Source organism: Amyelois transitella, chromosome 23 (genome assembly GCF_032362555.1).
Source record: "Amyelois transitella isolate CPQ chromosome 23, ilAmyTran1.1, whole genome shotgun sequence".
NCBI lineage: Eukaryota > Metazoa > Arthropoda > Insecta > Lepidoptera > Pyralidae > Amyelois > Amyelois transitella.
Window position 1 is genome coordinate 7,412,091 of NC_083526.1, and position 27,445 is coordinate 7,439,535.

General features: G+C 35.9%; 1 protein-coding gene across 1 annotated transcript; it reads right to left on the bottom strand.

The window, feature by feature from the left end:
* Positions 1–1,284: 1,284 nt before the first annotated feature.
* LOC106129514 (uncharacterized) lies at positions 1,285–23,051 on the bottom strand. The gene is made up of 6 exons (XM_013328106.2): positions 23,010–23,051; positions 22,562–22,771; positions 20,243–21,118; positions 17,237–17,381; positions 9,028–9,248; positions 1,285–1,542 (listed from the first exon to the last, which is right to left on the bottom strand). Exons 2-6 carry the CDS (start codon positions 22,679–22,681, stop codon positions 1,285–1,287), a joined length of 1,620 nt encoding a protein of 539 aa, XP_013183560.1. The 5' UTR covers positions 22,682–22,771; positions 23,010–23,051.
* Positions 23,052–27,445: the final 4,394 nt, after the last annotated feature.

Sequence of the window (27,445 nt, forward strand, 5' to 3'; positions counted from 1 at the left end):
TTAAGCGACCGAGCGCATTAATTTTTTAAAAGCACAGATCAAGGAAGACAGCGGAGGTTTAAGCGTTCAGTGTTCTGTGGATTAAGGTTGACTTTAAGATGACTGCATCACCTTTATATTGTTAATTGAAACAATCTAAAAAAAATCAAATCAAAAATAGTTTAATTATATTGATGTGATACCTTGTATCCAATTTTGAAAATAAATCTATTCTATTATATTCCTTTTATATCGGTACCGGGAACCACTTCACTCCTTCGGCACTTTCGTTCCTTCACGGCATCACAGCATTCGTTCATATAATCACGTCTATATCCCTTGCGGGGTAGACAGAGACTGATAGGCCACATTGAGCTATTCGGCTTAATAATAGAATTGAGATTCAAATAGTGACAGGTCGCTAGCCCGTCGCCTAAATGAAGAATCCCAAGTTTGTAAGCCTATCACTCAGTCGCCTTTTACGACATCCACGAGAACGAGATGTAGGGGTCCTTTTCTTTTTTTTTATTGGTGCCGGGAACCGCACGGCACAGTAAAGTTGATCAAAAATTATAAATTGATTTTAATGTAATTGTTAACCTTGTAAATATGTGTTTTAATTCCGTCATTAATAGCTGAATGTGGCCTTTCAGTCTTTCCGAGCCTATCGGCTCTGTATACCCTGTAAGGGTTAAAGACGTGGTATTATGTATGTAAATAGCAGGGCTATTTACAGATGAGTATAAAAACAACAACGAACAAACAAACATACACGAATTACATGTAATAAAAATTCATGTAATATGAAGGCAAATATTTCTTCACCTATACGAGTTTGCACACATTTTTCAAGAAAATGATAGCAAAATATCAAAGGAGAATATTAAACATGCGTTTGCTTCAGGACATTATATGTAAACAGTTATTTATTGAATTTTCTGAACAATAAAGATATTAATTATATCTCAATTCTATCATTAAGCCAAATAGCTGAACGTGGCCATTCAGTCTTTTCAAGACTGTTGGCTCTGTCTACCCCGCAAGGGATATAGACGTGACCATATGTATGTATATATGTATAAAGATATTAAAAACAAACAAACAAGCGTTGTCAAAACTTTGTTCCGTCAAATAAGTCAAAGAATAGCATTCTTGATTATCATTATAAATATAAAAGAAAATTATATTCTCTATAAAGAATTTAGTCTTCAAGACTGTTGGCTCTGTCTACCCCGCATGGGATATGGACGTGACCATATGTATGTATGTATGTATAAAGAATTATACATGAAGAACATAATTCTTCTAAAGAACAGGCAGACTACTCGGCATTTGGTAATACTGCGGCGGCTCGTTCAGCGTGGTGGCTCCGATTACTCCTCCGCCGGCCACCAGCAACAGCCTTCTCCTTTTGTGGTGTCTGAGAAGAGAGGTCACGCTCATGAAGCTCCTCTCTCCGCGCCGGGGGAAGCCCAGGGCTAGACGCCCGTCTGGGCGACGGCGGACACCCACGTTGTGGACTTTGTTAGCGCAGCACACGCTGAGGGTGTAGGCGTGGGTTGACTGGAACAGTTGAAAGAAATAAGTTATATAGATAAACATCCAAGACCCAGGTCAATCAGAAAAAGTTCTTTTCTCATCATGCCCTGGCCGGGATTCAAACCCTGGACCACCGGTGTCACAGACAAGCGTACTACAGGGTGACATTTAAAACAACTGCATCCTTTTAAACATAGACTATACCCATGCTTCTGAGCCGTTTCAGTCTATTTTTATTTAAATTAAACATCATCATTTTCACATTTAAAAAACCCTCAAAAACTACGTCACACGCTTTATTAAAGACCAATACTACAAAAAGAAATTAAAACTAAACATGTAAATAAATGTCTGAAAAATAAATTATTTTTGTAGTATCAAGATCAAGTAAAGTACAGAGTTGTCGAGATCGCTCAGCTGAATGAATTGTGTCGTTGACCTCTGAATCTTACGTGTCGCTTTTCCGCCGGCCGGGGTGATAATAATATGACGTATATAGATAAACATCCAAGACCCAGGCCAATCAGGGAAAGATCGTTCCTCATCATGCCCTGACCGGGATTCAAACACGGGACCTCCGGTGACACAGACAAGCGTATTCACCGCTTCGACACAGAGGCCGTCAAACAAAATGAAACAAAACCTATCATTTGTCGTTCAACACGCTTCAGGGTTTAGTCTCAGTTGTGTTTTCACCTCCATGGAGAGAAGCCCAGGGTCTGCCTGTGACTAAGATCCTGGATTGGGCAATGAGTTTTCACTAAGCGACTCCCGTCTGACATTAGCAGAGGAACCTAACCTATATTGGATCACGGTTCCCGTTGCCCAAATTGGCAGGTTCCCTCACGATTTTTCGCACGCCATTTATAACTAAGTGTATTTTGAAGTCGGTTAAATTTCAAAAACTCCATCCTAAGTTTAAAAACATTTTCTTGAAAATCGCATCAAAATCGGTACGCGAACGCGAGATAATCGCGGACAAACATACGTATTTATTATTTGTTTATTTAAATTTCATTGCACAAAATACAAATGTATAGCACAATTGGCGGACTTAATGCTGGAAGCATTATCTACCAGTCAACCATTGGGTCTGACAGAGAACTTTATTTGGGGTTAAATTAAATAAATATATTTATACCTACCTACACAAAATATAAAATAAAATAATTATAATATTCATACATAAAAATTACAATAATCCATACATATAATAAAACTGTAACTGAACTTTGTCTGTACATTGAAGATATTTAAGAAAAAAAATTATTAGGGGTCTTTTTAGGGTCAATAGAAGCCAAAACAATTTTTTTTAGAATTTTTGTCTGTCTGTCTGTCCGTCTGTCTGTCTGTATGTTTGTACGCGCATCACGCAAAATCTACCGAACGGATTTGAACGAAATTCGGCACAGATATAGCTATTAACCTGGATTAGAATATAGGCTACTTTTTATCCTGAAATTCTATCCCAAGGGGATGAAATAGGGGGTGCAAGTTTGTATGGAACTTCGTCATTTTTGAATCGATATAAAAAGCTAAAATAATTAATTATCATATTTATAATGATGAGATGATTAAAAAAATAGCATTTTATTGATTTAATTCATTATGCTTTGTTTTTTGATTAAGTTCCCGTGGTTTAGATATTTATTTTTTTTCCCACCCGATACGAGATGGTGCCTCATGAGAATTTAAGAAATAACACGATTGTAGCCGCTGGCAAAATTTTCAATTTATTAGAAATTCTTTTTTTCATTGATTTAGTTTCGCCAGTACTTACCGTTTCACCACATCTTTGAGAAGATTTTTTTTTGTGTAGGTAGTTGGACGCGCCCCGCATCGGCGACAATGCATCGCTCAAGATTAGCAGGAATAACACACAATGTAGTAACGCCAGTACTTACCGTTTCACCATTGATTTAGTTCCCGTGGTTTAGATATTTATTTTTTGACTACCCGATACGAGATGGCGCCACATGAGAATTAAAAGTATTATTATAGTTTACAAAAAAAAGGGCAATTCGAGCTATCTACGGCTTAAAACAAATAGATTCACTTGGAGATTTTTTCAAAACCCTTAATATTTTAACATTGCCCTCACAATACATTTTCGCTTCATAACAATATTATAGAAGCTAAAATTCTTGCTGGTTGTGCAGCTGGTGAAATTGTTTTTATACCACGCATTCCCCTCATTCAGTTTATTTGTGATGTCTCCAATGGGCAAGACAGCAAATGTTGTATACAAAGAGATACTTTAACTTTCCATTATTATAATTTCCTTTTTTTGTCTTACATCTATTTTTTTTGCATAATCTATACTAATATTATAAAGCTGAAGAATTTGTTTGTTTGTTTGAACACGCTAATCTCAGGAATTACTGGTTCAAATTTAAAATTCTTTTTGTGTCTAATAGACCATTTATCGAGGAAGGCTTTAGGCTATTTATTATCACGCTGCAACTATTAGGAGCGAAGAAATAATGAAAAATGTGAAAAAAACGGGGAAAATTATTCCTCTTTGAGGGCTTCAATGATGCACAAAATAACTATTCCACGCGGACGAAGTCGCGGGCACAGCTAGTATCGAATAAAATATTTTTCTTTCTTTCTTTCCCTTACGGTGAGGGAAAACATCGTGAGGAAACCTGCACATTCAGGCAACTGGATGTGTAGCCATGATCGATACAATACGGGTAAGGTTCCCCTGCAAAGGTTGCGGAGGTCAGACGTGAGTCGCTTCGTGTAAAAACCTGACTCACCCAATCCAGGATCCATGGTCACAGGCACACCCCGGGCTCCTTTCCAGAGTAGTGAGGATGCAACCGGGACTGGAGCTAGGAGGTAGACGCTGATTATAAAATATAGTATTGTTGAGTTAATGTCTCGTAACACAAGTCTCGTACTTATTTCGAGTTACTCTATCCGTGCTAATTGTCCTGTATATGTTTATTTTATACATAAAATTACGCCTTCTATAAAGAACAAAGACCATATTATTTCCCTTGTCACAATCCCTGCACACAATTGACTTCATGCAAACACGTCGATTACAGAGACTCTTAATATCAATACATATCCATACATATAATAAAACTGTAACTGAACTTTGTCTGTACATTGAAGATATTTAAGAAAAAAAATTATAAGGGGTCTTTTTAGGGTCAATAGAAGCCAAAACAATTTTTTTTAGAATTTTTGTCTGTCTGTCTGTCCGTCTGTCTGTCTGTATGTTTGTACGCGCATCACGCAAAATCTACCGAACGGATTTGAACGAAATTCGGCACAGATATAGCTATTAACCTGGATTAGAATATAGGCTACTTTTTATCCTGAAATTCTATCCCAAGGGGATGAAATAGGGGGTGCAAGTTTGTATGGAACTTCGTCATTTTTGAATCGATATAAAAAGCTATAAATAATTAATTATCATATTTATAATGATGAGATGATTAAAAAAATAGCATTTTATTGATTTAATTCATTATGCTTTGTTTTTTGATTAAGTTCCCGTGGTTTAGATATTTATTTTTTTTCCCACCCGATACGAGATGGCGCCTCATGAGAATTTAAGAAATAACACGATTGTAGCCGCTGGCAAAATTTTCAATTTATTAGAAATTCTTTTTTTCATTGATTTAGTTTCGCCAGTACTTACCGTTTCACCACATCTTTGAGAAGATTTTTTTTTTTGTAGGTAGTTTGACGCACCCCGCATCGGCGACAATGCTTCGCTCAAGATTAGCAGGAATAACACACAATGTAGTAACGCCAGTACTTACCGTTTCACCATTGATTTAGTTCCCGTGGTTTAGATATTTATTTTTTGACTACCCGATACTAGATGGCGCCACATGAGAATTAAAAGTATTATTATAGTTTACAAAAAAAGGGCCATTCGAGCTATCTACGGCTTAAAACAAATAGATTCACTTAGAGATTTTTTCAAAACCCTTTAGGTTTAAAGGCATTTATTCTCATAAAGAATTAACAAAATTCACTTACATGAGAACATTCATTAATTTATAAACATAAGTAGTGATACGCGTACATTAACATCGCAACACAAACACAATATGTAATTGTCACACTCTACCCTCACAACTTAATAATAAAGTCTCACTGCACTGTATACTTAATATTTTAACACAACATATAACATAACATAACATAACATAACATAACATAACATAACATAACATAACATAACATAACATAACATAACATAACATAACATAACATAACATAACATAACATAACATAACATAACATAACATAACATAACATAACATAACATAACATAACATAACATAACATAACATAACATAACATAACATAACATAACATAACATAACATAACATAACATAACATAACATAACATAACATAACATAACATAACATAACATAACATAACATAACATAACATAACATAACATATAACATTAACATTAACATTAACATATTAACATTAACATTTAACATATTTAACATTAACATTAACATTTAACATATTAACATTAACATACATATAATAAAACTGTAACTGAACTTTGTCTGTACATTGAAGATATTTAAGAAAAAAAATTATAAGGGGTCTTTTTAGGGTCAATAGAAGCCAAACCAATTTTTTTTAGAATTTTTGTCTGTCTGTCTGTCTGTCCGTCTGTCTGTCTGTATGTTTGTACGCGCATCACGCAAAATCTACCAAACGGATTTGAACGAAATTCGGCACAGATATAGCTATTAACCTGGATTAGAATATAGGCTACTTTTTATCCTGAAATTCTATCCCAAGGGGATGAAATAGGGGGTGCAAGTTTGTATGGAACTTCGTCATTTTTGAATCGATATAAAAAGCTATAAATAATTAATTATCATATTTATAATGATGAGATATTTAAAAAAAAGGATTTTATTGATTTAATTCATTATGCTTTGTTTTTTGATTAAGTTCCCGTGGTTTAGATATTTATTTTTTTTCCCACCCGATACGAGATGGTGCCTCATGAGAATTTAAGAAATAACACGATTGTAGCCGCTGGCAAAATTTTCAATTTATTAGAAATTCTTTTTTTCATTGATTTAGTTTCGCCAGTACTTACCGTTTCACCACATCTTTGAGAAGATTTTTTTTTGTGTAGGTAGTTTGACGCGCCCCGCATCGGCGACAATGCATCGCTCAAGATTAGCAGGAATAACACACAATGAAGTACCGTTTCACCATTGATTTAGTTCCCGTGGTTTAGATATTTATTTTTTGACTACCCGATACTAGATGGCGCCACATGAGAATTAAAAGTATTATTATAGTTTACAAAAAAAAAGGGCAATTCGAGCTATCTATGGCTTAAAACAAATAGATTCACTTAGAGATTTTTTCAAAACCCTTAATATTTTAACATTGCCCTCACAATACATTTTCGCTTCATAACAATATTATAGAAGCTAAAATTCTTACTGGTTGTGCAGCTGGTGAAATTGTTTTTATACCACGCATTCCCCTCATTCCCAACAACTTTCCATTTCAATTTAAGCGTGTTCAGTTTCCAGTGGCTATATGTTTCGCGATGACGATTAACAAATTGCAAGGTCAAACGCTTGGAGCAGCCGGAGTCGACCTCAGAACGAATTGCTTCTCACACGGACAGCTCTACGTCGCTTTCCGCAGGTCACCAGCTGTGACAGTTTATTTGTGATGTCTTCAATGGGCAAGACAGCAAATGTTGTATACAAAGAGATACTCTAACTTTCCATTATTATAATTTCCTTTTTTTGTCTTTAGAATTTATTTGTTTTTTAACAGCTGCGTCTCCGGGACTTTGCTTTTGTAAGAAAAATAAACTATGTTCTATTCCAGGCATTATTCTTCCCGTTTACGTAAGTTTCATCAAAATCCATCCAGTAGAATTTTCGTGATTGAATAGCATCCTCAAACACGCACTCACGTAGGTACATCAATTTTTTTGCATAATCTATACTAATATTATAAAGCTGAAGAATTTGTTTGTTTGTTTGAACGCGCTAATCTCAGGAATTACTGGTTCGAATTTAAAAATTCTTTTTGTGTCTAATAGACCATTTATCGAGGAAGGCTTTAGGCTATTTATTATCACGCTGCAATTATTAGGAGCGAATAAATAATGAAAAATGTGAAAAAAACGGGGAAAATTATTCCTCTTTGAGGGCTTCAATGATGCACAAAATAACTATTCCACGCGGACGAAGTCGCGGGCACAGCTAGTACACAATAAACATAAATAAATAGGTGCAGCGATTACCGAAATGAGTGAAAAGGCTTATAGAAAGGCTTAATATTTATGTATATTTATGTATGTTTTGTACATTAATACATACAGGTCAAACCGAATACCACCTTTTTTTTTAAAGGCGGTTAAAATTCATTCTCTGTAGAACACCAATTTCGAACACAACACGAGACTGCCATCCTAATCCACCTCCTTTAGCAATGTTGACAGAATCACTTATACACATGTGTGTTAGTCTGTAACATCGTCGCTCGCCAACCTAACTAGGTTTGCGAGCCACTGCGCTAGTGTGCTAGGTACACGGACTACAAGATTCGAAACTGTTCAACGTAAAGCGTGTCTTCCAGCAAACCAAAGAGATAAATATATATACGGGAAAAATTACACAGATTGAGTTAGCCTCGAAGTAAGTTCGAGACTTGTGTTACGAGATACTAACTCAACGATACTATATTTTATAATAAATACTTATACAGATAAACATCCAAGACCCAGACCAATCAGAGAGAGAGAGTTTTCTTATCATGCCCTGGCCGTGATTCGAACCCGGGACCTCCGGTGACACAGACAAGCGCACTACCCCTGCGCCACAGACGCCGTCATGTCGAGATTTTAACGTATTTTGTTGTATAAAGAAAAGTGTAAGAAAGAGAGTACTCTTAAGGAGTATCTCTTTGATTGGCATGAACTATCTTCACCTTCATTGTCACTTACCATCAGGTAAGATGGAAAACAAATGCCTAATCCAGTATAGAATAAAAAAAAACAATAAAATATACAAGAAGAATGAGTCAGTCTAGCAAATTTTTTTTTCATTTCAATGAAAAGTGAAAGCTTAGACGAAGCTATCACCTTTCTTTCTAACCCAGTGATTGACAGGTAGATAATACATGCATACATGTAGTCACGTCTTTTTCCCTTGCTGGGTATACACAGCCAGCAGTCTTAAAAACTCAAAAGCTGGTATATACGAGGTATTCTTTGAAGCGCCGTTCCATGAAGAAAATGCTGCAGTGCAGTTTGATACCGCTTCTGCACTGACGCTTTGGAAGCGACAGTAAACATAGTTTTAAATAAATTTATTTGATGACAACCAATGGTGTTATTTTGGTCGTATAACGAATAATCCCATATTTTTCCGTTCCCGCGGGAATATCCACCACATAAGGATTGGCGTCGTCAGCCAATGAGTCAATCACTCAGTTAATAAGTAAACGAAGAGTTTTATATACATAGCTTTACCTGACTGGAAGGTCTAAGGACGAAGGTACCATCTGGGTGACCCAGCAGCAAGTTCTCAGCCTCCCCTCGATCTATGTTCATGTAATAAGGCTCGTTCTCCACCGGCACTGGGAGAGGACGGTCGGCCATGTGACGCGGGCGTTCATCGCTTCTGTTCGGTGGAGGGCTGCCTTTATTCGGCTTCTCGTCTTCCGAATCCTCTGATGGCGAGTCGTGGGTTTCTGTAAAGATGATATCTTTAGTCAAGTTGAGGATATAGATGAGAGATTGCGTGCATATGATTACGCCTTCATAGCAAAATGCCCTCTTTCTTGTCTGAAGATAGATTATACGGAAATCTCGAAGAATTAAAAAAAATGTATTGTAAAAGAATTGTACATAGATATGTAGACACAAATAGTCACGTCTATATCCCCTGCGGGGCAGACAGAGCCAACTGTCATCAAAGGACTGAAAGGCCACGCCCGTTGCCTAAAAGAAGAATCCCAAGTTTATAAGCCTATCCATTAGTCGCAAAAATTTTTCGTCTATCCCTTAATCGCCTTCTCTCAAGAGAAGGCATCGATGGGAAAGAGATGGAGTGGTCCTATTCTTTTTTCTATTAAGGCCGGGAACCACACGGCACCATTCCGGGAAGAAGCACGAACTTATTTTAGTTGTATTAAATAAAAGTAATGAGTCTGCTTAGTCGGTCAAGCGATTTCGTGTAATCTTCAAAGCGAATAAGATTAGAAGTTCTTTGGGAGGCTGAATGGGGGGTAATGATGGAGGGGATAAGAGGTGGATAAACTGCTAAGAAAGTAAGTTTCTTAAGAGGCAAGTGAGTGTTTTATTTCGGTTGTGACTACTTTCTGTAATTCCTTCGAACTCGGAATTTATATATCGTAAACTAGCTGTTGCGTGTGGTTTGCCTCGATTGTGTGAAATGATTTCATGTAGTCTCTGTATTCAACTTCCACCTATTTCACGGATTTCAAAATTCCATCGTTTTTAGTTTAGGAATGTTATACATTATATATACGTTTTATCATTAAGCCAAATAGCTGAACGTGGCCATTCGGGTTTTTCAAGACTGTTGGCTCTGTCTACCCCGCAAGGGATATAGACGTGACCATATGTATGTATGTATGTAAAATTTTTTCAATAAATGGCTGTTTACACATAATGTCCTGAAATTATGTATGTATGTAATTTTATACATACATAAATCACGCCTCTTTCCCGTAGGGGTAGGCAGAGACGACATCTGTCAACTTGCCACGATCTCTGCATACTTCCTTCGCTTCATCCACATTCATAACTCTCTTCATGCAAGCTCGGCGGTTTTCGGGTACTCTTGACCTCACCCTAACCCTTTGTTAATAATCAGTGGTCAAAAAATAGGCTTTTGTTAAAAATATCCTACGGGATCATAAAAAACGGAAATTTAAGTTTAAACTACATACACATAGTCACGTCTATATGCATTTCAGGGTATACAGAGCCAAAAGTCTTAAAAAGACCAAAAAGCCATGTTCAGCTGTATTTCTTTATGCTTGAATTGAGATTCAAATAGTGACAGGTTGTTAACCCATCGCCTACAAGAGGAATCCAAAGTTTAAAAGCCTTTCCTTTAATCGCCTTATATTACGACATCCACGGGGAAGATATGGAGTAATTCCATTCTTAAGTGCCGAAAACCACACGGCCTTGTAAAAAACTACTTAAACGTTTTATTTTAACTGAGTATATTTTATTATTAGTGCCGTGTACTTCCCGGCACCAATAAAAAAAAGAATAGGATCACTTCATCTCGTTCCCATGGATGTCGTAAAAGGCGACTAAGGTAAAAGGCTTATAAACTTGAGATTCTACTTTTAGGCGATGGGCTAGCACTAGTTGAATCTCAATTCCATCATAAAGCCAAACAGCTGAACGTGGCCTATAAGTCTTTTCAAGACTGTTGGCTCTGACTACCCCGCAAGGGGTATAGACGCGAATAGTTGAATACTCACCTGTGACGACATCAGTAACGCAATGCAGCAGCCTATACAGGCAGTCCACAGCGGCATCGCCAAGTCGTAAAAGCAGATTATGGGCTAACGGGGCGCTCACTTTAATCCACCAGCACATTATTTCATTAATTCAACGTGTCCATTTTGTAAATTTCCATTTTTTTTTTCTCATTTATATTCACACTGATTAAATGTTATGGTCACTCTGTTTATAGACATAAACTTTTAGTTTGTAGTATTAAAATTTTGATATCTTTGTCTTAAAGAAATCTTTATTAGATGTATTTTAGTCCTTTTCTTAAATTTTTATGATCATTTTCAGTGTTCAAATTAACACGATTTAGTGTCACTCGATCTTAATTATTGGTTAATTTAAATGTAATTACAATGTCACTTCACTTAGTGTATGTATCTGTCACTTGGTAAATAATTTAGTTAGTTTTCTTTAAATTTTAAACACTATAATTTAATTTCAATGGACCTGGTGTCTGAGATTAAAAATTATAAATGAGAATGAATTTCGCATGAAAGACGTAGCGAAGAGGCGTACGCAGGGTCGTGACATTATGTAGTCTCTGCCTACCCCTCCGGGAAACGAATATGGTTTAATCGGTTGGGCGCATTATGTCCAATTCGCAAAATGTCCAATTGTCCAGTTCGCAATTGGTCCAGTTCGAAATTGGTCCAGTTCGAAATTGGTCCAGTTCGAAATTGGTCCAGTTCGCAGTTAGTCCAGTTCTAAATTGGTCCAGTTTGCATTTGGTCCAGATCTAGTAGTTTAGAACTGGACAATTGGACATTTTGCGAATTGGACATAATGCGCCCGAACGGGTTTAATGAATTTATGTACCTATAGGTACTCTTAGTTATTTTGTAATGCCCCATAACGTATGCTTTAAGTTACTTTGTAATGCGATCCATCTGAATAACATGGCGCCTCGCTCAGTATCACTAATTGGAATCAATTGGTTACGATCTGAGTGACTCGTGAGTCATTTCTGACTCATCCGCGTAGATATTGACCTATCGGTATTTTCAAGACTGTTGGCTCTGTCTACCCCACAAGGTATATAAACTTGACCATATGTATGTTTGTATGTAATAAAATTGTGTACTGAGCGATGTCTGTACTTGAAAGATATTGCCAAAAATTTTGTATCGGAGAACTACATACATAAGACAAAAATTTAGATTTTTAGATTCTCAGTCTGTTTCAATTCTTGATTTGACAGATAAAATATAAATACGCAACAGTTCCAACAAGAAAATGTTTCCCGTTGAGAAATTCTAAGAAATATAATTTATCATCATCTCTCTGAAACGGAAATTACTGAGAATTCCATATTTTTATTTGTTTTGTTTCATATTGCTTCCGCTGTAAACAACGGCTGAAAGTGACGGCCTTATCGGGAACAAATGTAATTCATGATAAATATTATAAATTGTAGGAGAAAAAAAAGAGAAATGTATTACTCCATCTCTTTCCCCTGGATGTCGTAAACGGCGACTAAGGGATAGGCTTATAAACTGGGGATAATTCTTTTAGGCGATGGGCCAACATCTATTTTTCATTTATTATCATATTTACTTAAAAATTAATTATATAGCAAAACAACATTTGCCGGGACAGCTAGTATTTCAATAGAAAGCTCTTCTAGTAGACCCGTGAGAGGAGAGATGAATATTATTTTTTTAATATGTCCACATAGTCACACTGTTTTTGTCCATTTATATCGAAGTTTTATACCGAATTTTTTACGAAATCACATTTTCAGTCAATCACAAAGTTAGTTATTATTTTGTTTAGAACACTTCAATAATTCACAATACAACACATCTCACTTCAGTCTGAACACGATCTACTGCGTAGGGAAAAACAAACAGACCGATTGTCCCACAAACTTTTATTTTATTTCACTTATTATAACTGTTACTTTTATTTTTTTTCTATACTTTACCCTGTGGTGTTTTAGTGATTGACGACATTGCGCATTTATATTTCTGTATATCGATAGATTTCTTTTTTCTTCCAACATTTCCATTTTTTGATTTATTAAAATTATTCAGAACAAAATGGGCTATTTTGTTCTGAATAATTTTAATAAACCCAAAAACAATAACTTCAAGAAAGTATTTGAAAATATTTCGGACTAAGATTAAATTATGAGACATTGACTACGCGTCATTCTTAAACAATGACTTAATCGAATTAAAAACTTAAAAGTGACGTGAAAGCATGAACTTTCATTTATTTTCTTCTTAGTTTAATACATTTACAATATTAAATTCATTAGTAAGGATAAATAAACTATTTTTTAATAAAACTTCGCTACGTTATTTTTACGAAAAACAGTTTTCCAAATGCTTCATCATTTTGTTACGCAAGCTGCAGTCATATTCGGCAATAATTAAAAAAAAATTAACACGCGACGTTCTTTATCAATATTTAACTGTAATCTATCGATATCGTTATATCGCCGCGCACGGCACAACCCTACACACGTGTAGAGCATGTGACTGCCAGAAAAAATAAATGATAACGAGGCGGGATGTGAAGCGGGAATAATAGCGAGGGAAACTGGATTATGACACTATCGCGCGGGTTTGCTTTGTATTCTGTCAAATATATAACCAAAAATTGTTTTGTATGTAATCATCTTTCGTTTTTTATAAGTAGTTTTAGTTTTAATTTTAATTCACTATACTATAGTCAATAATAAATAAGTTTGAATTTAAAAAAAATTATTAAATTACAGAAAGAAAATTAATGATGTTTCGACTTTCTTATCTCTTTACTTTTTTTGAGAGGTACCTAATGTTTTATTAGGTACTTTATGTATTTTTCAGTTCAGCCTTTTCGAAACTGTGTGCTATGTCTACCCCGTAACGGATGTAAACGTGATTAGTATATATAATGTACGTATACATCATATTCATAACAAATATTTTTTTGACTCGTAAAAAATAAGCGTTTTTTTTATTTTTACGCGGATGAAGCAGCAATCGTACTAAAATAATACAGATATAATCATAAGAAACCATCCCAAACATTCAAACTAACCCATACCATATCCTGTAAAGCATACATACATATAATCACATCTTTATCTCAGTCTCACAAAGACTGAAAGGCCACGTTCAGCTGTCGACTAATGATGGAATTGAGATTCCAATAGTGACAGTTTGCTAGCCCATCGCTTAAAAGAAGAATCCCAAGTTTATTAGCCTATCCCTTAGTCGCGTTTTGCTCATATAGGACATAGGCATATCATAAAGAACATCCATGGGAAAGAGACGGAGTGCACAACGCGTCAAATGCTTTTAAAATCCTTTGAAATATTTTATTACAAGTACCTATGTACCTATGTAGTTTTTATTCTAGTATTCATAATATGTTTCATGTATGTCCGGGAAAAGTGAGAAAAAGCCCCCGGGACGCGAATGTGACGAGTAATCCGATTCGGCATAATTTCCGACACGGCTTAAAATGGCCGGCACTCACACCGAATGCGGTAATTGTAAACACCATTAAAAGAGTTAAGAAAAAAAAGTAAGCGGTGCTTGGTGTAATTTGTATTCTTATTCCTTGCTAAAGGCCCGGTTGCATCCTCACCACTAAAAAAAGAAATCAAAATATAAAAAAGACGAGACTGACTGATTTACTATCTTATACAGGGTGACTTTTAATTCAACTGCATAAATTTAACTGTTAAGTGTACTCATTTAAAGGATATTTAAAAACGTTCAAAGAAAATTATCGGTTCATATTTCAGGGAGTACGAAAAAAATAAAAGTATCAAAATCCACGATCCAAAATACGTCATATCACCCCGGCCGGCGGAAAAGCGACGCGTAAGATTCAGAGGTCAACGACACAATTCATTCAGCTGAGCGATCTCGACAACTCTGTACTTTACTTGATCTTGATACTAGAAAAATAATTTATTTTTAAGACATTTATTAACATGTTTAGTTTTAATTTCTTTTTGTAGTATTGGTCTGTATTAAAGCGTGTGACGTAGTTTTTGAGGGTTTTTTAAATGTGAAAATGATGACGTTTAATTTAAATAAAAATAGGCTCAAAGGGCTCAGAAGCATGGGTATAGTCTATGTTTAAAAGGGTTGTTTTAAATGTCACCCTGTAATTTCTCTCATGAAAATTTGTGCGCATCTTGAGTAGGTCTGATAATCGGCCAACATCTATTTTTTCATATCCCTTAGTGATAAGGGTTATACACCCTTAACATTTTTTTTTAACTAGAAATTACTTAAAAAATATTTATATGGCAAAACAACGTTTGCCGGGACACCTAGTATATTATATATCCAACGCATAGTCTAAACCACTGGCTGGATCTATATTTAATTTATATTTTTATGTTGGTACGTGTAAAATGTGCACTGTGACATTTGGAAGGCGTTCATGGGGCCGAAGCCAACATGAAGAGGCTCTTTGGTACCTTTATATTATACATTCTTTTTGGGAATTTTTTTTTTTCGACGGTCTTGCAACCTGTAACTTTATATGAATTTCAATTCTATAAGAAAGCTAAACAGCTGATCGTAGCCTATCAGTAATTTCAAGACTGTTAGCTCTGTCTACCCCGCAAGGTATATGGACGTGCTTATATGTATGTATTATTATATTTAATTCAATCTTAGATTTACATTCTCGTCTTACGCCCTCTAATATTTTACACACAAACAATCAGTGCGACATATGATTTATATAGTATATCATACACGGTTCCTGTAGGATTTGGGACTTAACTAAATTGTATGACTGACAACAGGGTCAGAGGTCGGGGATTAATGGCGGCATTCTTCAATTTAATTACAGCAACTTGTGACGTGGGTGTACAGGTGAGCTGTCATTGTTAACTTAGCAATGTATAGTCTAACTAGCGACCCGCCCCGGCTTCGCACGGGTGCAAAATTATAAATGTTATTATACATAAAAACCTTCCTCTTGAATCACTCTACCTGTTACAAAATACCGCATCAAAATCCGTTGCGCATACAGACAAACAGACTAAAATAGCGATTTTGTTTTATACTATGTAGTGATAAGGAATAGGTAATTGTACAGTTATGTGAAGTTTTTCATTCGTTCGTTCATACAATCACGCCTATATCACTTGCGGGGTAGACTGAGCTAGAAGTCTTGAAATACTGATAGGCCACGTTCAGCTGCGTGAAGCTTATTTATGTAAAGTTGATTAACAATAATATATTAATATTAATGTAATTGTTAACCATGCCGTATGGTTCCCGGCATTGCCGTGTGGTTCCCAGCACCAATAGAAGAAAGATAGGACTACTCTTTCCCATGGATGTCATAAAAGGCGACTAAGGGACTGAACGAAGAAAGCTTATCATTATTTTCAAGACTATTGGCTCTGCAAGTGATATAGACGTGATTATATGTATGTATGGATGTTTCATAAGAAATAAGTACGTAAAATAAGTAAAAGTGAAACATTACAGTCACTACTTGAATGTGTCACTATTTGAATCTCAATTCTATTATTAAGCCAAAAAGCTGAACGTGGCCATTCAGTCTTTACAAGACTGTTGACTCTGTCTACCCCGCAAGGGATATAGACGTGACCATATGTTTTGACGGCCTCTGTGGCGCAACGGTAGTGCGCTTGTCTGTGACACTAGAGATCCCGGGTTCGAATCCCGGCCAGGGCATGATGAGAAAAGAACTTTTTCTGATTGGCCTGGGTCTTGGATGTTTATTTATATAAGTATTTATTATAAAATATAGTATCGTTGAGTTAGTATCTCGTAACACAAGTCTCGAGCTTACTTCGAGGCTAACTCAATCAGTGTAATTTGTCCCGTATATATTTATTTATATTTATATGTATGTATGTATGAAACAGTACAGTGTGACAGGCGGTCCCTCGCCGCGGCTCAATGGAATTAGCAAACCCAATAAGTCTCGTCAAATCCGCTGATCATTTCATTATTTGTCTGTCACGTGGAAGCGAGTTTTATAATGAATTCGTTACTTTTCACACACTGATCTCGTGATATTATAAATAAATAAATATATACGGGACAAATTACGTAAAATATAAGTAACAACTTTTGTCATAATTCACCATTTATATGAAACACTTTACGAAAAAATGATCATATTAATAAACTAGATCGGACCAAATATAGACCCTTTTCTTAGAGTCTAAAATCTAAGAAATCCTTACCCCTTCTCAATCCAAAGCGAGTCTCAAACATGCTCCTGATGTAGCCCAGCAATGAATCTTCTCTCTTCTCAACCTTGTCGACGACGCTGCAGTAGTCTTTGTTCAACTGGACTGGCTCCAAATAGTCTTCAACCGGGAGTTTTGTCTAAAAAAATCAAGAAAAAAGGCGAATTCATTTGTGACTAGCTTTTGCCCGCGGCTTCGCCTGCGTTAATTTCGCTTCCATAAAAAGATTGCTTAGATTAAGAGCCTTGCATTGACATAAACTAATATTATGCAAAAAAATAGATGTGCCTACGTGGGTGCGTGTTTGAGGATGCTATTCAATCACGCAAATTCAATTGGATAGATTTTGATGAAACTTAGTACACGGGAAGAATAATGCCTGGAATAGAACATAATTTATTTTTCCTACAAAAGCAAAGTCCCGGGGGCGCAGCTGTTAAAAAACGAATAAATTCTAAAGACAAAAAAAGGTAAGTATAATAATGGAACGTTAAAGTATCTCTTTGTATACAACATTTCCTGTCTTGCCCATAATATAATATAGATAAACTGTCATAGCTGGTGACCCGCCAGCAAGCGACGTAGCTGTCCGTGTGAGAAGCAATTCGTCCTGAGGTCGACTCCGGCTGCTCCAAGACCTTGCTATTTATTAATTGTCATCGCGAAACATATAGCCACTGGAAACTGTACACGCTTAAATTGAAATGGAAAGTTGTTGGGAATGAGGGGAATGCGCGGTATAAAAACAGTTTCACCAGCTGCACAACCAGTAAGAATTTTAACTTCTATAATATTGTTATGAAGCGACACCACTTTAAGGCGAGTCCCATTACAAAGTTTCGGCGGCGTTAAGTTGCGTAGCAACATAATTGGAATGCCTACTTTTAGTGCAATTGTATGCGCGGGCAGTCCAGATGCCGAAAGTGAATTAAGGAACTCTACCGGATAAGTTGTAGCATCGGTACTATCTTAAACTGTATTTATGGATTGGTATATAATTTTTTTCCAAAATACTAAAATTATTAGCAGCTGGTTGCTCATTTTTGGGTGTTAGGATTGCTCGCTCGCATATCCAAGAATCCTCGTGATGAATTATTTGAGATAGGTCTCCATAAACGAAATGGATAAGTTCCTCCACCGAAGTGACTACTTGACAGAGGTTCTCTGGCAGAGTCACCAATCCGTTCGATTCAGGCAACGTACCATTACCGATTTTTAATAACACATTTGAGAATTCTTGCGCTTGAGGGTTACCACCTAACGTATTACGTGTTAGACTTAATTTCCTAACCTGAGGCCAGAGTATGGATCGTTTGAGACATGCGCTTACTTCATCAGCTCTAGTACCTCGGCTCTGGCGGAAATCACCACAAAATAATACAGTGGTACCACCCATAATGCGATTCCCTGTTATTTTCTCCAAATAAGTAAATGTCTTAACCATGGAAACTAAACAATGAAAAACGAATTTTTAATTAATTAAAAAATTTGCCAGCGGCTACAATCGCGTTATTTCTTAAATTCTTATGTGGCGCCATCTCGTATCGGGTGGTCAAAAAATAAATATCTAAACCACGGGAACTAAATCAATGGTGAAACGGTAAGTACTGACGTTACTATAGGTGTGTTATTCCTGCTAATCTTGAGGAACATGGCAACCATCGCCGATGCGGGGTGCGTCAAACTACCTACATAAAAAAATCTTCTCATACATAAAAAAAAATCTTCTTAAAGATGTGGTGAAACAGTAAGTACTGGCGAAACTAAAATTACTTAATTAAAACTTAATTAATTAAAAATTTTGCCGGCGGCTGCAATCGTGTTATTTCTTAAATTCTCATGAGGCGCCATCTCGTATCGGGTGGTCAAAAAATAAATACCTAAACCACGGGAACTAAATCAATAAACAAAGCATAATGAATTAAATCAATAAAATGCTATTTTTTTAATCATCATAATAAATATAAGAATTAATTATTTATAGTGCCGTGTGGTTCCCGGCACCAACACAAAAAAGAATAGGACCACTCCAGCTCTTTTCTATGGATGTCGTAAAAGGCGACTAAGGGATAGGCTTACAAACTTGGGATTCTTTTTTAGGCGTTGGGTTAGCAACCTGTCACTATTTGAATCTCAATTCTATCATTAAGCCAAAAAGCTGAACGTGGCCATTCAGCCTTTTTAAGACTGTTAGCTCTGTCTACCCCGCAAGGGATATAGACATGACCATATGTACGTATGTATGTATAATTATTTATAGCTTTTATATCGATTCAAATCAAAAATGACGAAGTTCCATACAAACTTGCACCCCCTATTTCATCCCCTTGGGATAGAATTTCAGGATAAAAAGTAGCCTATATTCTAATCCAGGTTACTAACTATATCTGTGCCGAATTTCGTTCAGATCCGTTCGGTAGATTTTGCGTGATGCGCGTACAAACATACAGACAGACAGACGGACAGACAGACAGACAAAAATTCTAAAAAAAATTGTTTTGGCTTCTATTGACCCTAAAAAGACCCCTTATATTTTTTTTTCTTAAATATCTTCAATGTACAGACAAAGTTGAGTTACAGTTTTATTATATGTATGGATTCTTCTTTTAGGCGATAGCCTTGTAACCTGTCACTATTTGAATCTTGGTTTCATTTATTAATGCATACCCAGCCAGCTGAATATGGTATATATGTGGCCTTATCAAAAGACTGTTGGTTCTGTTTACCCGTGAAGGAATATAGACGAGATTATATGTATTTATGTATGTAAGTATCATAATACATATTAACGTTAATTTTTAATTGTTTCCTCTTTGGAGAAACCCAGAGTCCGTCAAATTTATGGCAAGAAGCTTAACAGAACTTAGATGTAAAGACAAAGTTTTATGGTAAGATTCCTTGCCGATTTACTTTTAAAAATACAAATATTTCAAGTATTTTTGTCAAAAATTGTTAAAATTTCAACAGCAATATCCAGTAATAATCAGAAATATAACTTACATTTATCGTTTCAAATAAATTTGCATCAACTGATGTTGGTATTACGCGAACTGAATCATACATGTTTACAACACTATCACTGTTCTCATACAAATTGGTTTCAGTTTCTTTCTTTTGTTTTTCAGTCTTGTCACCACAATTAGTGGTTAGTTCCTCTTCCACTGATTCAAGTTTCTTGAAAAAAGGCATTCGAAATGACTGAAAAAGTTCTTGTATTTTCACAAGACCCGATTTAACGTGATATACCTGACTCGGAGTATCTATATTTTCCATATTATCATCATTTTTGTTAACATCATTATAGCAAAGATCTTCATAAAAATGATCGTCAGGAAATTTATCAATTTCTTCAGTTGTTGATAAAGATTTATATTTCGTTCTATATTCTTGTCTCTTGTAAGTTTTTTGCATGGAAAATCTGTTAGTTTTAACCGAGTAATACCCTCTGTCGTCAAAAGTTTCATGTTTAGAGAATCTGGAAAATATGTCGGGGTATTCGTAACTCAGCCTGAATAACTTTCTAGTTTTCTTCCCGCCGTCCATGGGAAGGTACGAAGGTACGGACTTCTCTGTTACCCTCTGTTGATTTCTGTACAAAAAACTCTTAGCAGGCACCAGTCTCTTTAGAATATCTTCAATGCTTGACATTGAAGTTGCTGCTCTCTGTTCTTCTCTCAATCTTTTCGATGGAACAGTCTGGTATTGACATTCGATAGGAATTTCCACAACTTTTTTATCATCATCAGTTAACTTTTCTTGACTTTTTTCCTTATCGACATACTTATCTGGATTGAGTTTCAAATCTTCGACGAGTAGCATGAATTTTTTGGCGTTCGCTTTTGGCGCCCACACTTTGACAAGCCCTTCAGTGACATCCTGCAAATTATAATGCAAATAAGTTTGGAAATGGGACGTCTTCGCATCCAACTTTTATCAAACGATGCCAATAATCTTTCTAATTTTTTTATGTTACTTGCCAAGTAACTTGTAAAAAAGAGTAAAAGGAATTGTTTACTTCGAATTTTTATATTACACATACTTTTTACCCTGTTATGCATGGTAAAAAAATAAGAATACAACAATAACTCCCTGAAAAATTACAAGTACCTACCTAAAAATTTATTAGTAAAGTTTAGTAACTTAGTTTAGTCTGGTATTCTATTCTGAAAATGATTTGATTTAATTTTTACCTTTTTTTAAGTAAATACTTTATTATTAAAGTGAATTCAAGAAGTTGAAATTAAAGCCAACAACACAACAATAATTAACAAAGCATCTTGAAAGTTGCTCTAGCCTTTTGCAACTTAATTTTATTGGGCCGAGTTCACTTTATTGAGATTAGTTGGGATATTTTGAATTACGCCGCAAGTTTTAATGAAGGGTTAATAATTACGTTCAGTTAACGGAGCCACTATTGTTTGTTACTTTCGCTTCGACCCTTTCCGACATACTTGCAAGAACAATTTATAATGCACATATTGTTTTTTGACCCAAAATTCGTGGCACGTAAATAATATTCCGGACATTTTGGCGGGAACCCAAACTCAATGTGTTGTTTGCGCTGTAATATTATCTAAAATTTGTTTTGTATGAATTCGTAAGCTATTTTAATAGAATAGAATACGTTTATTTTCAAAATTGGATACAAGGTATAACTTATTGACGTCACATCACTTAAATCTAATCATATCTACTACCGCTTACGAAGCGCGAATGTGTAGAAGAAGCGGCGGAACAAACTACACTGCAACTTGATTTATAACATTAATGATTTGATAAGTGTGCTTTTTTTATTATTAAGTGTTCGTGTTTGTTCTTATAAGCAAAGTACCCACAGCATTTTTTTAATTTATTTTTAAAAAAAGAAAAATTAAGGATTTGGAGAATTTGGATTGACACAAACAAAAAAGGAAAAAATACTTTTTACAATTTTTATGTGGTTTCCGATGGAGTATATAAAAGCACTCGATTTCTTCACTTCTTCCTCCTGGCTTTTAGTCCCGATTGCATCCTCACCACTCTGGAGAGGAGCCCGGGGTATGCCTTTGACCATGGATCCTGGATTGGGTGAGTCAGGTTCTTACACGATACGACTCCCATCTGCACTCCACATTGAGGATCGATTATGGTTACACATCCAGTTGCCTAAATGTACAGTTTTCCTCACAATGTTTTCCCTTACGGTGAGGGAAAATATACTCTCAGAGCATCGGTTATCATTCAAATCAGAATGTGACTAGGAATAACGTCACGAGGAAGAAGAATGTTTGACGTCAATTAGTGAGATACCTTGATTCAATATTGAAACTAGAAACTTACCAAAAGCTTCCTCCCGTCGATTCCCTTCTCCAGAACAAACTCCACAAACTCATGCAGATCAGCATTCTTCAGGATCTCCACCAAGCTGTTCGAGTCCAAATTCTCCACTTTGGTATTCATTGTCACTCTTTTTTCTTCTTCATATTTTGCACTTGGTCATTTTGAATATGAATTAACCGTCACTGACTGTTACTTAAATTTGATATTTACCTATATTAATTTCATTTTTTAAGGATTAAATCATAATTTAGGTAAAAAAAATCAAACAATTCTGTATATTATGTCAATAATTTTGAATAAATGAAAATGTAAGTACTATTTTTATTTTTTCAATCTATTTCTCCCAAAAATTAATCTAACAAACTAATGGTAATCAAAAGTGAAACATGATTTAAAAATTTAATTTTTTTCTTGAAAGGAAACTTAATACAAAATTACACAAGTTTACCTTAATGTTTTTAACCAAAATTAAAAAATATAATTAAAAATATCTTAGAAAACACAAAGATTACAATATAACTTTTTGCCTAAGAACCACGTGACAGTACAATAAACACACTACTTAGTAAGATTGGTTCTCACTGCCCGACCACAGGACAAATACTGGAGACCTGACCATAGTCTGACCTCGCAATTGCTGGTAATTAGCCTGAACGAGTCATAGGTTAGCAGACTGACGCTGGTTTTAAAATATTAAAATCTTTAATTTCTACATCTTATTCGTATTAAAATTATAAGTACATTTAATCAGAAATAACTTAAACTTAAACTACTTATTAAAAAAAACATGATTACAAACTAAAATTAAATTTACAAATTGAAATATTAATAATAATATTATAAACGCGAAAGTTTGTATGGATAAGTGGATGTGTGGGTTTGTTACTCTTTCACTCAAAAACTACCGAGCGAATTCTCATGAAACTTTGCAATAATATAATAGCTCAGATATTGTATTAACATACTAAATTAAATTTAAGAGATTTAAGATGGATTTAAATTTTTTAGTCAACGCTTAGGTAATTGATCTGTCCCAAAGTCCCAATGTAAGGTCGTCACTTGTAGAACCTCACATACCCAACAACACAATATTGTATTATCTATTAAATACCAACAGAAAAAGAAGTGCCGTGTGGTTCCCGGCACCATTACAAAAAAGAATAGGACCACTCCATCTCTCTCCCACGGATGTCGTAAAAGGACTAAGGGATAGGCTTATAAACTTGGGATTTCTCTTTTAGGCGATGGGCTAGCAACCTGTCACTATTTGAATCACAATTCTATCACTAAGCCAAACAGCTGAGCGTGGCCTATCAGTCTTTTTAAGACTGGTGGCTCTGTCTACCCCGCTAGGGATATAGACGTGATCATATGTATGTATGTATGTAGAAAAAGAATAGGACCACTCCATCACTTAGCCATGGATGTCGTAAAGGCGACTAATGGATAGGCCTATGAATTTTGGATTCTTATTGTAGGCGATGGGCTAGCAACCTGTCACTATTTGAATCTCAATTCTATAATTAACCTTAACACCGTGACATATCCCTTGCGGGGTAAACAGAGCCAACAGCCTTGAAAAGACTCATAGGCCACGTTCAGCTATTTGGCTTTAAGTTAGAATTGAGATTGAAATAGTGACAGGTTGCTAGCCCATCGCCTAAAAAAAGAATCCCAAGTGTATAAGCTTACTTTTTTTTTACTTTTATCTTTTTTTAATATTACTCCACCACTCCATCTCTTTCCCGTGGATGTCGTAAAAGGCGACTAAGGGATAGGCTTACAAACTTGGGATTCTTTTTTAGGCGATGGGCTAGCAACCTGTCACTATTTCAATCTCAATTCTATCATTAAGCCAAATAGTTTAAAGTGGCCATTCAGTCTTTTCAAGACTATTGGCTCTGTCTACCCCGCATGGGATATAGTCATGACCATATGTATGTATATTTGTACTAGAGAACGCCCGCCGCTCCGCCCGTTCAGGATATGCTTACTTAATGCACCGCTAAATAAATATACAGCCGACATTCCAAATTTAAAGTCTTCAAAGCCAGCCGCTTGGGCTGTGTGTTTGTATGTCAGTCCATTAGTCAGCAACTTTTATATAAACAGATTCCCATGCCTCAGAACCCGCCATACATACATATGGTCACGTCTATATCCCTTGCGGGGTAGACAGAGCCGACTGTATTGAAAAGCGTGAATGGCAGAACCCGCCATAATCCGGCGTAATTCGCCAAAACTGTTTAAGCCGGTTTCAGTGTTTACTCGGGAAGAACTTAAACACAAACTCATTAGTTCGCTTCAATTAATGTTGTTGGTAGTTTTCAGAAGGGCAAGAGGTGAAGAAGACGGTGGGGAACTATCGATAGTTTTAATATCGATACGTGACCTCTTAAATCATTGATAATATCGATAGGCATATTTGAATCACAATTCCATCTTAAGCCGAACAGCTGAACGTGGAGTTTCTTCGTTACTATTGGTTCTGTCTACCCCATATGGGATATAGACGTGTGCCTATCGATAGCTCAGATTGGTACGATAATTACAAAGTGGTTAATACCCTTAGATATTATTTAAATAAAGAACGGGTTTACCAAGGGATAGGCTTATAAACTTGAATGAATGAATAAAAGTTTATTAGCATCACACAAATATACATACATACATACCTACATATGGTCACGTCTATATCCCTTGCGGTGTAGACAGAGCCAACAGTCTTGAAAAGACTGAATGGCCACGTTCAGCTATTTGGCTTAATGATAGAATTGAGATTCAAATAGTGACAGGTTGCTAACCCATCGACTAAAAAAAATTCCCAAGTTCGAAACCTATCCCTAAGTCGCCTTTTGCGACATCCATGGGAAAGAGATGGAGTGGTCCTATTCTTTTTTGTATTGGTGCCGGGAACCACACGGCACAAAAATATATATTACACTTAAGTACTTATTTGAAGTAAAAACAAACACTCAGCTTGTAACGATAGGTTAACTTGGTACAACCTGTCACTATTTGATTCTCAATTGCATCTTTAAGCCGCTTGATGCAGCGTTTCAGTCTTTGCGAGACTGTCGACTCTGTCTACCCCGTTAGAGATAAAAACGTGATCATATATGTGTGTATGTAAAGTCATAAAAATGATCTCCTTACAGTCACAATACCTCCATCTGTGTCATACAATCCAGAATGACATCACCTCTCCAATTGAGTTCACTTTGACACGTACTAAACCAAATAACTAACCAATTTATAGCCCGTTTGGTGTAGCGCTCGAATGCCTGCCTCTGAATCATAATGACCCGGGTTCAATCCCTGTCAAGGTTATAGTGAGATTTTAAATATTACATTTAAATCTGTATAATTAGATGTTGTATCGCCGCGATACGATCTCTGCATACTTCATTCGCTTCATCCATTTTCATAGCTCTCTTTGAGACAGCTCGTCGGTTGAGGGTACTCTTGACCTGACCTGACCTATCGCCAGGACGTAAACGATTTAATCAAGATACGTTCGTCTTGTTCTTCCCTTTCCACGGGTCCCATTCTCACCAAAATATGCAAAAAATAAACATTCATCATTACAAACATATAGTCATATCTATCTATATCTATATCCCTTGCGAGGTAGGAAGAGCCAAAAGTCTTGAAAAGACTGAATGCCACGTTCAGCTGCATGGCTTTATGTTGGAATTGAGAGGTTGCTAGCCCATCGCCTACAAGGGGAATCCTATATTTATAAGGCTATCCCTTATTCACCTTTTACGACATCAATGGGAATGATATGGAGTGGTTCCATTCTGAAATGGCGGAAACCTCGCAGCACTACTTATATATGTATAAGGTACAAAGATTTTAATCCCAAAACGAAAAAGGGGAAACCTCTCCCGCATTCCGAACGAATGGCAACCCTACCTTATATCAACAGGTACCCTACAAAGTTAATGGAAGTTGAACGGTGAATGCAGAGCTAATAACTGAATTGTTTGAACGACGCGACGCATTTCCGAACTAATATGAGGGATGATGTGTGACTTCTGAAGTATACTTACAACTTGTAGGCAACCTACTCGTACTTACTACTTTGTATATCTGCATGTATGCTCATATCTTTAAAACTACACAACGGATTTTGATGCGGTTTTTTAATAGATAGAGTGATCTCAATTCTATCATTAAGCCAAATAGCTGAACGTGGCCATTTAGTATTTTCAAGACTATTGGCTCTGTCTACCCCGCAAGGGATATAGACGTGACCATATGTATTTATGTATAAAGTGAGATTCAGCAGGAAGGTTTGTATGATATTTGTATAGATAAACATCCAAGACCCAGGCCAATCAGAAAAAGTTCTTTTCTCATCATGCCTTGACCGGGGGATTCGAACCCGGGACCTCTGATGTCACAGACAAGCGTACTACCGCTGCGCCACAGAGGCAAAGTACCCATAGTAGGGAAACAAACTGTCACTATTTGAATCTCAATTCTGTCATAAAGCCAAATAGCTGAACGTGGCCATTCAGTCTTTTGCCAGACTGTTGGCTCTGTCTACCCCGCAAGGGATATAGACGTGACCATATGTATGTATGTATGTAATATTTTACATATTTCTTTTTCTTACATATAGGGCAGTGCTTAACATTAAATTATATCTCTCCTTTTCAGTTAGATATTCTTTCTTTTTAAGTGTACCTATATTGTATGTTTTTAAACTTTCAACTATAATTCCTACAAAGTATACTAAGCAAACTTTCGTAGGGATATATAATACTAAGCATTTTGTTATTTTCAATTGATTTATTATCAGTTGGTGACACAGATATAGACTTACTATCAGATAAATCCACTATCACACGATATTCATTCCGTTTCTAAGATAAT

What these genes read in the sequence shown, in the direction of transcription:
- LOC106129514 (XM_013328106.2), bottom strand. Translation starts at nt 22,681, where the DNA reads ATGAATACCAAAGTGGAGAATTTGGACTCGAACAGCTTGGTGGAGATC. An exon ending in TCGACGGGAGGAAGCTTTTG is followed by an intron (nt 21,119 to 22,561) that starts GTAAGTTTCTAG and finishes TATAATTTGCAG; the next exon opens with GATGTCACTGAAGGGCTTGT. An exon ending in TCGCTTTGGATTGAGAAGGG is followed by an intron (nt 9,249 to 17,236) that starts GTAAGGATTTCT and finishes TCATCTTTACAG; the next exon opens with AAACCCACGACTCGCCATCA.